General features: G+C 42.3%; 1 protein-coding gene across 1 annotated transcript in view; it reads right to left on the bottom strand.

The window, feature by feature from the left end:
- The window catches only part of tmem117 (transmembrane protein 117), a 131,446-nt gene that overhangs the window by 19,202 nt on the left and 96,322 nt on the right, over positions 1–15,922 (bottom strand). The window contains exon 6 of the mRNA XM_072435890.1: positions 8,241–8,400. Coding sequence (XP_072291991.1) covers positions 8,241–8,400 — 160 coding nt within the window. The remainder of the gene's footprint in view (positions 1–8,240; positions 8,401–15,922) is intronic.

Genomic DNA, 15,922 nt, shown 5'->3' with positions numbered 1-15,922 from the left:
AGGACTAAACCAGGACTAAAACGGGTCATACATTTTACTTTTATGATTATTTGTAAAAGAAGCCACATAAGCTCAGTGGTTCCCAAAGTGAGCGTCGTGAGATGACTGGGAACCTACAACTGTAAAGTATATAATCTCCTATTTAATTAAAAACACTTTATTTTAGTGACATTTGGTGAAATAAGACAATTAACTACTTGAATTAAACCTTTTTTTTTTTTAAATGTTCTGCAACTTAAAAATGAGAGTTAATTTTGCAGTGGGGGTTCGATGTTAAGTTGCCCCAGACACAGTAATAAAATAAAATACACCAGTACAATTTACAATTTCATTAAACAAGAAGCACGCATTTAGATTTAGACAAACTAAAATGGATTAAAACAGACTTCACAAGGTCTAAACCAGGACAAAACCAGAACTATAAGCCAAGATTAAACCAAGGACAGGACTAAAACGTCACATTACTAGGTCTAAACCGGGTCTAAACCGGGTCTAAACCAGGATTAAACCAGGATTAAACCGGGTATAAACCAGGTCTAATTAAGGTCTAAACCGGGTCTAAACCAGGATTAAACCAGGATTAAACCGGGTACAAACCAGGATTAAACCAGGATTAAACCGGGTATAAACCAGGTCTAATTAAGGTCTAAACCGGGTCTAAACCAGGTCTAAGCCGGGTCTAAACCAGGTCTAAACCAGGTCTAATTAAGGTCTAAACCGGGTCTAAATCAGGACTATACAGGGTCTAAACCAGGACTAAACCGGGTCCAAACCGGGTTCAAACCAGGTCTAAACCAGGTCTAATTAAGGTCTAAACCAGGTCTAATTAAGGTCTAAACCGGGTCTAAACCAGGTCTAAACTGGGTCTAAACCAGGACTAAACCGGGTACAAACCGGGTTCAAACCAGGTCTAAACCAGGTCTAAACAAGGTCTAATTAAGGTCTAAACTAGGTCTAATTAAGGTCTAAACCAGGTCTAATTAAGGTCTAAACCAGGTCTAAACTAGGTCTAATTAAGGTCTAAACCAGGTCTAATTAAGGTCTAAACTAGGTCTAATTAAGGTCTAAACCGGGTCTAAACCAGGACTAAACCTGGTCCAAACCGGGTTCAAACCAGGTCTAAACCAGGTCTAAACAAGGTCTAAACTAGGTCTAATTAAGGTCTAAACCAGGTCTAAACCAGGTCTAAACCAGATCTAAACCAGGTCTAATTAAGGTCTAAACTAGGTCTAATTAAGGTCTAAACCGGGTCTAATTTAGGCCTAAACCAGATGGTACAATCCGTCACCAGGGGCGCTGTAATGGAGTGGTTTCAAGGGCTCTGTGGTGAAGAACATTTGTAACAGTAAAACCAGACTGCACCACTGCAGAGACGGGTTTGTAATGAGTCTGAACACGTGCTCTAATCCCTTTAATGACCGCGCACATGGATGAACTCTGTCCCTGTCTCTCTTCTTACTCTGTGCAGTGTGAGTGTCACTAAAGTCTGCAGTACTTCTGTATTTTACACACACAGACAGGATTGTGTTGTGTGCATCAGTACAAACAGAACGTACTCTACTTGAGTCCAATTGTCGGCTATCTGTGGGATTAGTTTCATTCAGTACATTTGACTGCAGCTGTACGTTTTACTTTCTAATATTTATTCTTGAGACCTGCTGAAATGGTGGAAGGATTCATTTTTATTTTAAGCACGTTTTTTATGAAGGTATTAAATTAAAGTCCTGCCAAGAGCAAACAAGAGATAAAAATGACGGAAATAAGAAACGGATTCAGTTCCTTCCAATGACCAAAAATCAAACAGTACTCAAAATCGATACAAAAACACTTCTACGTTCTTACTAAAAACACAGAGGTACTTCATTACTTTTACTTAATTTTTATGTGATACTTTTACTTACTTACATGTTTGCCACTGTATCTGTACTTTTTAGTTTCAGCTGATAACACAGAGCTTATGGCAAATAAAACTCTTGATATTTTCATCAAATGTCCACAATCAAGTGTGAAGCGGAACAAAATAAAACACTTCAAAGACCAAACAAGATATTTACTCAACCAGGATTAAACTAAATCTAAACCAAGACTCAAACAAGACTCACATAATCTACATTTCTTATAGGGGAGATTTACAATGGGCTTGTTGTCAGATTGTCAAGTATAAAAGTAGAAATAGAGTCCACTCCTGCACAAACGAGGGATTACACCGACTTGTTTTTACAAATTTTGGGCAGAAAACCTTGGATCTGTTTCGGGAACTTGAAAACACGGCCAGGAAATTAGCATAACATTGATTTTCAAAACCGTGTCCAGATGACTACGCTTGAATCCTTTCATACGAGAGTACTTAAGTCACATTTTTAAGTATCTGTATGTGACAACGTGAGCTTTTACACTCCACTCGTCCCTTAAGTTTATTGTACACACTTTAAATTTAAACTTTCCATTTCGTTTCTACCATAAACACTGTCTAAACTAAGCTGCACAGACATATCCCGGGTCATGTTGTGTCTTATTAGTTTACACTATTTAAATTCATTAAAACCCACACAATCATTGTTAGTTTAACTGTTTCATTTGTTTAAAGCAGTTTTTCGGTGGATTTTCTGTGGATTTGCGTTCATACTTACCTGGAAGTAAAAGGGGAGGAGCCGCTCAGTATTTCCCACCCCGCCCTGGTGATGTCACTAATGATGTCGCCAGAACTGGTAAAGGGGTATTTAAGTTATAACCTGGTGTTGTGTTTGTGAAATGGGATTGTAAGTTACAATGGTTAAATGTGTTCTTGTCTGATCAGTATTTCAAATGTTATAAAATCGTGTTGTACCTTTTTCATTGTATTAGTTCCAGTTTTGTGGAACTGCCTCATTATAAAAGACATGTGTGTATCTCTGTCAGGGGGGTTTCTTTTCTCTTTGGTGGTCGCTTGGAGCTCTGCAGCAAACATGTTGATTTTCATGGCACTGTAAATAAAAATCCACTTTTTTTGGACATGATTGTTGTTTTGCCTCTGAGCCTCACGACCTCCCACTTTACTTAAGTCTTTTTACAACTGGACTGTTTCATGTGGTTTGAAAAAACAGATTTTTACTTGGTTATTTTTTTGCGCCTGTATTTTTATTTAAGAAGCAAAACTGAATACATCTGCACAAAACTGTCACTGCAGCAGAGGAACTAGAATGAATATTTGATAGAAACGTCGCTTTAGGGAGCTGGACTTGAACAGGACTAAACCAGGTCCGAACCAGGTCCAAACCAGGTCCAAACCAGAACTAAACCAGGTCCAAACCAGGTCCAAACCAGGTCCAAACCAGGTCTAAACCAGGTCCAAACCAGGTCCAAACCAGGTCCAAACCAGGTCCAAACCAGATCTAAACCAGGTCCAAACCAGGTCCAAACCAGGTCCAAACCAGGTCCAAACCACGTCCAAACCACGTCCAAACCACGTCCAAACCACGTCCAAACCAGGTCCAAACCAGGTCTAAACCAGGTCCAAACCAGAACTAAACCAGGTCCAAACCAGGTCCAAACCACGTCCAAACCACGTCCAAACCAGGTCCAAACCAGGTCTAAACCAGGTCCAAACCAGAACTAAACCAGGTCCAAACCAGGTCCGAACCAGGTCCAAACCAGGTCCAAACCAGGTCTAAACCAGGTCCAAACCAGAACTAAACCAGGTCCAAACCAGGTCCGAACCAGGTCCAAACCAGGTCCAAACCAGGTCCAAACCAGAACTAAACCAGGTCCAAACCAGGTCCAAACCAGGTCTAAACCAGGTCCAAACCAGGTCCAAACCACGTCCAAACCAGGTCCAAACCAGATCTAAACCAGGTCCAAACCAGGTCCAAACCAGGTCCAAACCACGTCCAAACCACGTCCAAACCACGTCCAAACCAGGTCCAAACCAGATCTAAACCAGGTCCAAACCAGGTCCAAACCAGGTCCAAACCACGTCCAAACCACGTCCAAACCAGGTCCAAACCAGATCTAAACCAGGTCCAAACCAGGTCCAAACCAGGTCCAAACCAGGTCCAAACCAGGTCTAAACCAGGTCCAAACCAGAACTAAACCAGGTCCAAACCAGGTCCGAACCAGGTCCGAACCAGGTCCAAACCAGGTCCAAACCATGTCCAAACCAGAACTAAACCAGGTCCAAACCAGGTCCAAACCAGGTCTAAACCAGGTCCAAACCAGGTCCAAACCACGTCCAAACCAGGTCCAAACCAGATCTAAACCAGGTCCAAACCAGGTCCAAACCAGGTCCAAACCAGGTCTGAACCAGGTCTAAACCAGAACTAAATCGGGTCCAAACCAGGTCCTAACCAGGTCTAAAACTCAAAGAATAAACTTTACATCTACTCGACTAAAACCAGATCCAAACCAGGGCACAAATAGTCTACAATTCCTTTCCGGGAGATTTCTAACGGGGTTGTCGAGTTCAATGCCATAACGTGGAACTTTCCAGGCACAACAATAACCTCCCCATGGAGACAAAAAGGTGGCGTTCTTCCAACAGAAAAGTTATTCGACGCCTTTTGGCCGCGGTCTGTCAACGAAAAGAAGAAAAACACATCTTTGGCTCAATTTCTTCAATAAAGCTCAATAATTGTATGTATTTGTGGCCAGAGCGCCTCATTTGCATATTCATGAACCGCTGACACCGTTATTGATGCACTCCGGTCCGTCGGGAGGAAGGACGACGTCGCGCTGGGGAAAAAACACTAGGTGAGGGGAAAAAAGAGAGAAAAGTGCGTTTGTCGGCGTCGTCATTAGCAGAAAGAAACTCTCAAAGGATCGGGAGAGTTCAGGGACGAGGTTGAAGAAAAGACGCCAGAAGTTAGATGCAAAACGAGTAAATATAGGCTCAGGGATAATATACAAGTGTGTTTTATCCACGCTGCCTTTCTTCAAGGTGCGGTTCTGCCGACCACACCTTGTTGGCCCTCCGGCTGGTCCAAACAACAAAAAGTAGTATTTTTTTACTGTAAAATTGGGGAAATTCAGGAATTTTGATATTATACCAGACTAATATTAATGTTCCAAGTCTTATTAAAGGTAGGGAGGCTCATTAAAACTATGTCAAATGCAATATTTTGAATGATTCTGCTCAGTACAAGTTTAAAAATGCAGCCCTTGGTGAAAGGTTTGGACACCCCTGCCGTATATGGACGGGTTTCCGCACTTCTCTGGACCGAGCTCCCGTCTCCAGGCCGTTACTCTGCTGTTACCTGCTGCTCCTGAGAGGCACTGGCTGAAGGATGAGTCAAATCAAATGCACGGGACATATTTCTCTGCAGGGAGCTATAAAGCCCGCGATAACAAACACAAACATATATTGTTATTGCTCTATGTCGTGCTGACCAGTGAGTGATCCTCGTACTGAAAGATGTTACAATAAGGCGCGAGAAGCTTTATTTAACACCAATGATTTATGATAAAGGCTAGAGAGACTGTCGCCGTGGTAACCTGTGGCAACCAACCGCCAGTTCCAGCTCCATGTTGTGGTGGAGAACACGTACAAACTAATAGGAGGCTTTATAAATAAAATGTTCTAGGAAATGCTTAAATCATTTGACTTTTGTACTTTATCTAACTGTGTTTTGTTTTATGTAACAACTGAGACCAAGTTTATATTTATAGCCTATAAACCTGGTCCCAGTTTGGTCCCTAAATTCTAAAGAGATGTTATAAAATTGGAATGTACAGCCTTTTTAACCTTTTCAGGCTGAACATATATTTTTAAAGCAGAAGTCTCTAATCCTGTGTCCGCCCCGTGTGTCCGCCCCGTGTGTCCGCCCCGTGTGTCCGCCCCGTGTGTCCGCCCCGTGTGTCCGCCCCTTGTGTCCGCCCCGTGTGTACGCCCCGTGTGTCCGCCCCTTGTGTCCGCCCCGTGTGTCCGCCCCGTGTGTCCGCCCCGTGTGTACGCCCCGTGTGTCCGCCCCTTGTGTCCGCCCCGTGTGTCCGCCCCTTGTGTCCGCCCCGTGTATCTGCCCGTGTATCTGCCCTTGTGTCCGCCCCGTGTATCTGCCCTTGTGTCCGCCCCGTGTATCTGCCCGTGTATCTGCCCTTGTGTCCGCCCCGTGTATCTGCCCTTGTGTCCGCCCCGTGTATCTGCCCGTGTGTCCGCCCCGTGTATCTGCCCGTGTGTCCGTCCCGTGTGTCCGCCCCGTGTGTCCGCCCCGTGTGTCCGCCCCGTGTGTCCGCCCCGTGTGTCCGCCCCGTGTGTCCGCCCCTTGTGTCCGCCCCGTGTGTCCGCCCCGTGTGTCCGCCCCGTGTGTCCGCCCCTTGTGTCCGCCCCGTGTGTCCGCCCCGTGTGTCCGCCCCTTGTGTCCGCCCCGTGTGTCCGCCCCGTGTGTCTGCCCTGTGTATCTGCGGCTCCGCTCACCATTTGCCTTATAGATCTGATAGAGTCCTGGTATTCTGGCCTGGTAAAGTCGTCCAGTTTAAGTCTTGGGTAAGTCCTGTACACTACATACAATATATTACCAGAAGTAAAACGTCTTTAGATGGTTTTCACAGTAAAGCACCTTTGTAAAGCTCCTCTGATCGATCAAAACGCTTGTGTGCAGAGAGAGAAAGGCTAACCCTAACCCACTGTTAAGGCCACAAAGCGATCTCAAAGGTTTGACCTCCTCCCACACTCATTTAGTAAAATAAAGTGTAGGTGTTGGATTAGCTGATTCAGAAAAGTGGGAGCGTCACATCCCCCATGGGAGCCGGAGACATGAACCCTAAGACATTGCGATTGTGTGCATTCCAGACTGATCCAGTTTATTCTATACCTCTTAGGCCAAGAAGACTGGAACAGGGCAGAAATGCTATTTTCCCAAACAATAATTCAGAGGAAAAATGTTCAGACAGTGACAGGTAAAGTTCCCTACATTATCAGGACCAAATATAAGTCAATTTAAACACTTAAATATATTTTTGTCGCCCAAATCTTACATTATTTTCTTTTAGAATTTAGCGTTTTCTCCACTCGCAAGATGGCCGCCGCAATTACCACAGCAACAGAACCCACACGCTCTCTAGTGTATATTATAACACATTGGGTGACGCCACAGGACCCATTTACAGGTAGTATCTGAGCCGTCTCTCAGAAAGGTACCTGGGATTGAGTAGCAACAACATCGCCATAGAGACAGAAATCTAAACAAACATGAAACCACATTATGTTCATGTGTGTGCTGCAGAGTGAGAGCATCAGCAGCTCTGCTTTGGCCTGTCCTGCTGATGAATTGTTGTGAGAGAGAAGACAAAGGAGGACGGTGCGGAAACCAGTCCAGAGGCGGAGTTTGTAACCCGGGTTTGTTTTAATTGGCCCCAGGGGGAGGAGTTTGCACCTGAGGCGGGCGAGAGAGGGGTGGTCCCTACCAGGGGTCTTACAATGTCCAATTCATTTTAGTTACAGTTCTTTTGAGAAGCGAATGGGGGTCTTAGGAATGCTCGACGTTGGATAATTTTCCTTAAAACATAAAAGTCCAGTTTTAGATTAAAAAAATAAAAATACTAGAATCAATATTTTCAACAGCAAAATGTATTTTACCGCAATCAAAATACGATTTTATCCCTATTTGATGAATCCATTTGAAATTATTTGTGAATATGTGCAGCAGATGCAATTTTTCAAAATGGAGAAATGTGTTTTTGCATTTGAACTGATTTTTTGTTTTTTTAATCTAGGTCTAATATCTCTCTTCACACCCTTAATACTACGCAGAATGGAAGCAAAATTAAGTAGTGATTAACCAGATCTAAATGCTGGTAAGTCTTTCTGACAAATAAATAAGAAAACATTTACAGTTTCCTGGATAGAAATGTCAAGTCATTTTGCTTTTCTATAACAAAGGATGGAATAATACTGTTCTCATAACCTCATAAAAAGTATCATTTGTGGTTAAGTATGTAATAAATCTGTAGATAGAATGAAACCCCATTGTGAGGTCAACATTTCTGTGAGCATTAATCCAGTAAAATCTAAATTTATCTTCCAAAAATGCTCATCTCTCATAATCTCCTATTGAATAAACAAATTGTGTAAAATATAGTCGTAAATGTGTTTAAAGTTGTGATATTCTGAGGTTAGTCCCAGTTCCTCCATTGAAATCACAGCATGTTCCGCTTAATTTTGCCTCCATTTCGGACTTTAGACCGTTGTTGTTTGGGTCTGTACACGTATTGCTCGGACGGCGCTCGGACGGCGCTCGGACGGCGCTCGGACGGCGCTCGGACGCGTTTACCTGCATGACGATGAGCAGGTCGAACACCAGGATGAAGGAGGCAAGGAAGGCCCTGGAGACCTCGTCGCTGGGCAGGAAGCCTCGGTTCAGGTTGTCCCAGCTGATCCAGTCCGTGCTGATGACCAAGACCACCACGGAGGTCAGCGAGAACAGCACCGACCTGAGGATTAAACACCACTGTCGGTATTTTTGTAACATAACAGGGCACAAGAGTAAAGCTGGAGAGCGGGGGCCTCATATTGACCGTATCTTTGGTCTTAAAGTCAACGATCTCGACTTCGGTGTTCAAAAATGGCACCACTTCCTGAAGCCACTGCTCAACAAAAGAACTTCACTTTTCTGTACTTGTGCAGACGGCGACGACATCAAACATTGTGACCGTTTTTGTTTAATCTGAACTGGCCCAGCAATTAGAGATTTTAATAAAGACAAATAAATAACAGAGTGGACAGTTTGGAGTTTTGGAAGACGAGGAAAAAAGGAAAACCGTCCAAACAATGTCAAGAAAAATGGACGGAATGGACAACTTACGACGACAAACGTCTTACAGGTCATAGTTTATATCACGTATTTTTGTGATATGTGTGTTTGTGTTAAAATTTTGAAAAACGACAATAAAAATAAAGCAGTAGCAGTGATTTTTGTGGATGGGTCAGCAGACTCGGGGCGCTCGTCAATATTTAGTGGATAACATTTCGAGTGAGTTTCGATCTGGTTCTAAAAGCTCGTGTCGGAGAGCGGAGCGTGAACGGGCGTCACAGACTGAGCCGCTGCAGGAGAAGAAGAACCAAGCTTCCTACAGTACTGCCCAGCGGCCTGTAGAGGTCACTAAAAGACACCGTGACTTCAGCCAAGCTTCAGCAGCAGAAGCGAGGGGAAAACGGGCTTATTTGAATAGTATTTCAGACCAATTTAAATATAGTAATGACACAGGGTAATATTAGATTTTATTGGTCAATCACTGCTTGACTTGATTGCCCTGACCCTACGCCACTGAAATAAAAGTATTCATTGGATTATAGTATTTTATGTGTAATATTCAACACAAAAAATCCCAACACACATAAAACATCTACAACATCTAGAACATCTTGCTTTGAACTTCAGACAAACTTTATTGATCCACAAGGGAAAATACTTAGACACAGTTTAGCCCGCGCATTATTACAATTCAAGAATAGTTTTTCATAACAAAGAGCAAATAAATGGGAAAATATAAATGCGGTAAATGCACCTTTGCAGTTGGCAATAAAAGCAACAACAACCGCAGCAAGTAATGTGAATAAAACTGTAGTAAAGCAGAAAATAGCACAACAACTGTAAATGTACAAGTAAAATAAAAGTGCATTGACGATGTATCCAGGTTCTAAGCGTACAAAAGTCTCCAAATGCAGCGCTAAAGTTGTCTCATTAAAAGTGCACGTTCACTCGCTTTGGAAACCAGCTCATGTCCTGCACCGACTCAAACATCCTGATGGCCTTTATTAGTCGACAACATGTGATTTCTTTCTCTTTTCAGCGCACGGCCGGCTCCTGGCGCGGCCCTTTCATAATCCCCCCCACAAACCCCGCGGCCGCATTGACACGATGCGCCCGATCGTGCGTTCATCAATCGCATTTCAAAAGGAGGAATTTCGCACAACGGCTCGTCAAATCCGGCATCGATCGCGACGCGGCGTCCGTCAATAACACGGGGAGCCGGCGAAAAAGTCACACGGCCACACGCACGCTGCATTTTAATCACAGGTGAATCAATCCGGCTTCAGAGAGTTCTATAGAATATGTCATTAGATCGGACGAGACGACGAGGCTGAAGGACTCTGGGAAATAACTCAAGCTGGATTCACACTTCCTGGTTTTGGTCTGGGGTTGATCCCATGGTCCAGGCCGGGTCTAGTCACGGTCCAGTCCGGGTCTAGTCACGGTCTAGTCCGGGTTTAGTTACGGTCCAGTCCGGGTTTAGTCACGGTCCAGTCCGGGTTTAGTCACGGTCCAGTCCGGGTCTAGTCACGGTCCAGTCCGGGTTTAGTCACGGTCCAGTCCGGGTTTTGTTACGGTCCAGTCCGGGTCTAGTCACGGTCCAGTCCGGGTCTAGTCACGGTCCATTCCGGGTCTAGTCAAGGTCCAGGCCGGGTTTAGTCACGGTCCAGGCCGGGTTTAGTCACGGTCCAGGCCGGGTTTAGTCTCGGCCCAGTCCGGGTTTAGTCACGGTCCAGACCGGGTTTAGTCACGGTCCAGGCCGGGTTTAGTCACGGTCCAGGCCGGGTTTAGTCTCGGTCCAGGCCGGGTTTAGTCACGGTCCAGACCGGGTTTAGTCACGGTCCAGTCCGGGTTTAGTCACGGTCCAGACCGGGTTTAGTCACGGTCCAGTCCGGGTTTAGTCACGGTCCAGTCCGGGTTTAGTCACGGTCCAGTCCGGGTTTAGTCCAGAAAGTACGTATTTTGAGTCATTGTGTGCGTAAGAGTAGTCAAAAGCATCAATACTTAGACAATCGATACTAAAATCAAAACAAGATGAAAAAAAAAAAACACTCATAATAAATGACACAAATAGGACAAAATGTGCGTTTTTTGTTTGTTTGTTTATAAGGATTTTTTGGGCTTATTTGACAGGACAGTGCACTGCAAAATGGGAATGAGACTGGGCAATGACATGCAGCAAATTCTTGAGAGCCCAAAATCAAACTCACACGGCAGGCATATGTGCCATTCACTCCACCATGAGCGGCACAAAATTTTACATTATTGTTTTTGAAAGATTTGGATCTATATCAGATGGTTTTAAATGTAGTTCTTACTGTTTTATATATTTTATTGTTATTTATATTCTTTTTAGTATTTTTCTTGTTTTGCTCATTTGAATAATAAGGATCTTAGTGATATTTTTGTTGTCTTAAATCAACTGTGAGCAGAACTTTGGGAACAGTCTTGAGTATAAAATGTACTTTATAAATACAGTGGATGGTGGATAAAATAGCAGGGTAAAATGACAGAAAGCATTCATCTGTGTTGAAATCAGCATCCTATTGTTAAAAATGTGTTTCTATGACAAATGGTGGAGTATCAAGCCTTTTCTTTAGTATTGACATTTAGTAGTAAGTCTGAACACAACCTATTTTTTCAGACAAAAATTAAACATCTGTATGCACATTTTAAACAAGTACAATGAGGGAAGTTAACGCCTGAAATTGCAAAAATAAATCAGGAATCACATGCAAACGACTTAGTAGCTTTCATACACAATAAGACAAACTATTTTCTGTTTAGTTAGACCAAAGTGATAAATAAACAAATGCAAACAAATGAAATTAAAAACGACAAATAACTGCTATAGTTGCAACCTTTAAAACTTTTATTTGCCTGCAATTACAATCTTGCAGCCGTAAATGTCACTGAGGCTTTATTTAAAATCTCTATATTCTATTTCTGCTCTCGGTTCAGACCTGGTTTAAACGCAATTTAGTTGATGATTAAAGATTCAAAGACTTAACTGAAGCTTATTGCTGTAATATAGGTTTCAAATGGCAATACAATTCCTATTCGCTTGCTTCTTTACACATTAAATCGTGTCGAAAATAAGTGCAAAATGAACTAGTTTCATCCACTTTTTGTCAGAATAAACCGTGAAACAACTTTGAGCATCTGCGAGATTTGTGCATCATAATTATAAATAAAAGTGTTGATAAACCATCCAAAATTAGCGCGAAAATAAGCAAATACGTTCAAGCTCCATTCACAGAACCTCACTGCGCGTCTACAATGCAAGCGCTTTAATAATGCATCTGGGTTAAGCCCGAGCAGATGTCAGCCGCCGCAGTCTTCTCACTTGCCCTTGGTGTTTCCCAGAGGTCCTTAAACGCACCGCGGGGGGATTCTCGCTCTCGTGTCCGCTCTGACTGACAGCTCTGACGGCCGCGGGGAAAGAGCGCCTTTGAGAGATGACCCCGGTCTAAGGAAACCTATCCAAACATCTACAGCTATCGCTCCTCCTCCAATGCCCGCCGCCATGGTGACGGCGAGCGCGAGGACTAAACCAGGACTAAACTGAGATTCAGCGAGCTCCGAGTTGAGTCTAAAACGGGACCAAACTGAGTCTAGTCGAGATCAATCGCGACCGACTCGAAATTGCAAAGACTACTTATATCAAGACTAAATCAGGTCCAAGCTAGGACTATGTCTTAACCAGGTCTAAACAAGGACCAGACTGCATCTTAACATGGACGTGACCAGGTCTGAACTAGGACTAAATTAAGTTGTCTCTAAATCAGGACAAAGACTAAACAGGGACTAAACTTTACTTAACTATTAAATGGATCTAAATCAGGTCCAAACAATGACTAAATATGTCTTAACCAGGTCTAAAGAAGGACTAAAAAATGTCTTAACCAGGTCTAAACAAGGACTAAAAAATGTCTTAACCAGGTCTAAACAAGGACCAGACTGCATCTTAACATGGACGTGACCAGGTCTGAACTAGGACTAAATTAAGTTGTCTCTAAATCAGGACAAAGACTAAACAGGGACTAAACTTTACTTAACTATTAAATGGATCTAAATCAGGTCCAAACAATGACTAAATATGTCTTAACCAGGTCTAAAGAAGGACTAAAAAATGTCTTAACCAGGTCTAAACAAGGACTAAAAAATGTCTTAACCAGGTCTAAACAAGGAATAAACTACGTCGTCTCTAAATCAGGACAAAGACTAAACTAGGACTGAACCGCGACTAAACTTTACTAAACTAGTAAAAAGATCTAAATCAGGTCTAAACAAGGACTAAACTACGGCTTAACATGGACTTAACCAGGTCTAAACTAGGACTAAACTAGGTCTAAATCAGGACTGAGACTAAACAGGGACTAAACTTTATTAAACCAACAATGACTAAGATCTCTATTAAACTAAATTGGTTTAATTTAGGACTTCAGTTTAACTAAATTAGGACTAAACCAGAACTAAACTGGGTCCAAACCAGGTTTAAACTAGAACTAAATATAAACCAGGTCTGAGGTGTAAACCAGGACTAAACCAAACCCAGACAAGAATTGAACCCAGACTGATGACACAGGTCCAAACCCAAATTAATACAAGGATCTGGCAGATCTGAATCAGAACCAGGACTAAACGGGACAAAATTCAGGTCCAAACCAGGTCTGGACACACTGTTTTTAACTAGAACTACATCAGGGATAATAAACCCAGACTAAACCCAGACTAAACCCAGACTAAACCCAGACTAAGTCAGGACTATATCACTGAAATTCAAAGAAACGTACGAGATCTTGTCCAAAAATACAATCTACAGCTCATTTATTTAACGCAGACACAAAACTAGCCACAATAGGCGCATCCGCCTGCATTTGTTTAGGTGTTATTTAAGGCTGGTACTTCTCTAAAAGCTCTGACCTCGCTGTGTTCATCGATTTCTTTACCCTGTCGGTCTAATTAAAGGTGCGACGTTGAGCGAGGGAAGATTAACACAGATATTGAGCGCGGAGCAGCCGCAGACACACAGCCCTCTCAGGAATATATTACAGACACTTCAGCACTGACGTCATGACAGAACATGCACTGTGAGGGTGATTTATCTTTACATATATTATCAATATTATCATTACACTTATCAGCATCATTATCATCATCATCTTATTATTATATTATTATTATTTTATTAGTATCATTATTATCATTACAATTATCATCATCATATTATTTGTATTTTATTATTATTATCATTACAATTATCATTATCATCACTATATTATTATTTTATATCATTATCATATTATTATTATTGTATATCATTATTAGTTATACAATCTAAATCAAATTTTCTTGATTTATTTTTACATATATAGTAGTAGTAGTAGTGGATGATATGGTTCTATAGCATCTTTGAGGTAGGATGGGGCCATGTCATTTATGGCTTTGTAGGTCAAGAGTAGAATTTTAAATTTTATTCTAAACTGGACGGGAGCCAGAAAAGAGACTTCAGCACCGGCGTAATGTGCTCTCTTCTTTTTGTTCCTGTTAGTAATCTTGCTGCTGCATTTTGAACCAGTTGAAAGCTTTTTATGGAGCTTTTAGGACACGCTGCAAGCAGGGAGTTACAGTAGTCTAATCTAGTCGTTACAAATGCATGGATAAGTTTTTCAGCATCGCTTTTAGGCAGGATTCTTCTGATTTTGGGTATGTTGCGCAAATGGAAATAGGCTGTTTTACAGGCTTGATTTATATGAGCTTTAAATGAGAGCTCCTGGTCAAATACGACTCCAAGATTTCTTACACTAGAACTGGAGGCTACACTGACATTGTCCAGTGTGACTATCTGCTCAGATAGACCGTCTCGTAGATGCTTGGGGCCAAGCACAATGACCTCGGTTTTTTCAGGGTTAAGAAGCAGGTAGTTTAGTGTCATCCAGGTTTTTATCTCCTTCACACAAGTACTAAGTCTGTCTACTTGATCGCTCTGATCAGGTTTCATTGATAAATACAGCTGAGTGTCATCTGCATAGCAGTGGAAGTTAATGCCATGCTTTCTGATAATGTTGCCTAACGGCAGCATATAAAGAGTAAACAGAATTGGACCGAGTACCGAACCCTGTGGCACTCCGTAAATTACTTTAGAGCAAAGTGAGGAGCTCTGGTTTACATTAACAAATTGGTACCTATCAGATAAATAGGATTTAAACCAGCTAAGGGCTGTTCCTCCAACACCTACATCACATTCTAACCTCTGCAGTAGAATGTTGTGGTCAATGGTGTCAAACGCTGCGCTGAGGTCCAACAGAACCAGGATTGAGTCAGTCCATCATCAGCGGCTAATAACAAATCATTTGTGACTTTAACTAGTGCAGTTTCAGTGCTGTGGTGGGCTCTGAACCCTGACTGGAAAACTTCAAATAAGTTATTGTCCTGCAGGTGGCGACAAAGCTGTTTTACTACAACTTTTTCAAGGATTTTAGAGACGAAGGGAAGATTTGAAATAGGTCTGTAGTTTACCAATAGGTCGGGATCTAGATTAGGCTTTTTCAGAAGAGGTTTAATGACTGCATGTTTGAAGGACTGTGGAACATAGCCACTTTCGAGTGAAGTATTTATTATATTAAGAATAGGGTCTATAATTAGGGGGAGAATGTCTTTGAGGAGTCTGCTTGGAATGGGGTCTAGGACACAAGTTGAGCTTTTAGAGGACATAATGGCTGAAGTTATCTCTGCTTGATCAACAGCTGTGAACCTTTCTAAGTTTACAGGTGGATTTATATGGGACGTTAGATTTACAGCTTGGGCTAGTTCAGGGCTAATAGCGGGGGTAATTTCATCTAATTTATCTCTGATTGTTTTTATTTTATTGTTAAAAAATAGGAGGAAATCATCAGAGCTGAGAGAAGCTGGGAGTGAGGGCTCTACTGCACTGTGACAGTTTGTTAGCCTAGCTACAGTGCTGAAAAGGAATTTAGTGTTACTTTTGTTGACTTCTATTAGATTTGAATAATATCTGGTTTGGGCCTTACGCAGAGCCTGCTTATAGGACAGCAGGCAACTTTTCCATGCTTTTAGGGATTCTTCTGTGTGAGAGCGACGAAATAATCCCTCTAACTTTCTAACTTTTTGTTTATGTGAACGCAGTTCTTGGTTGTACCATGGGGAGGCGCGCTTTGGCCTAATGACCTTCTGTTTTA

This window comes from Eucyclogobius newberryi, unplaced genomic scaffold, assembly GCF_026437365.1.
Source record: "Eucyclogobius newberryi isolate DKJ021-1_F unplaced genomic scaffold, fEucNew1.0.hap1 SCAF_7, whole genome shotgun sequence".
Taxonomy (NCBI): domain Eukaryota; kingdom Metazoa; phylum Chordata; class Actinopteri; order Gobiiformes; family Gobiidae; genus Eucyclogobius; species Eucyclogobius newberryi.
Note: the sequence above shows the minus strand (reverse complement) of the source record. Positions and strands in the feature narration are given on the sequence as shown.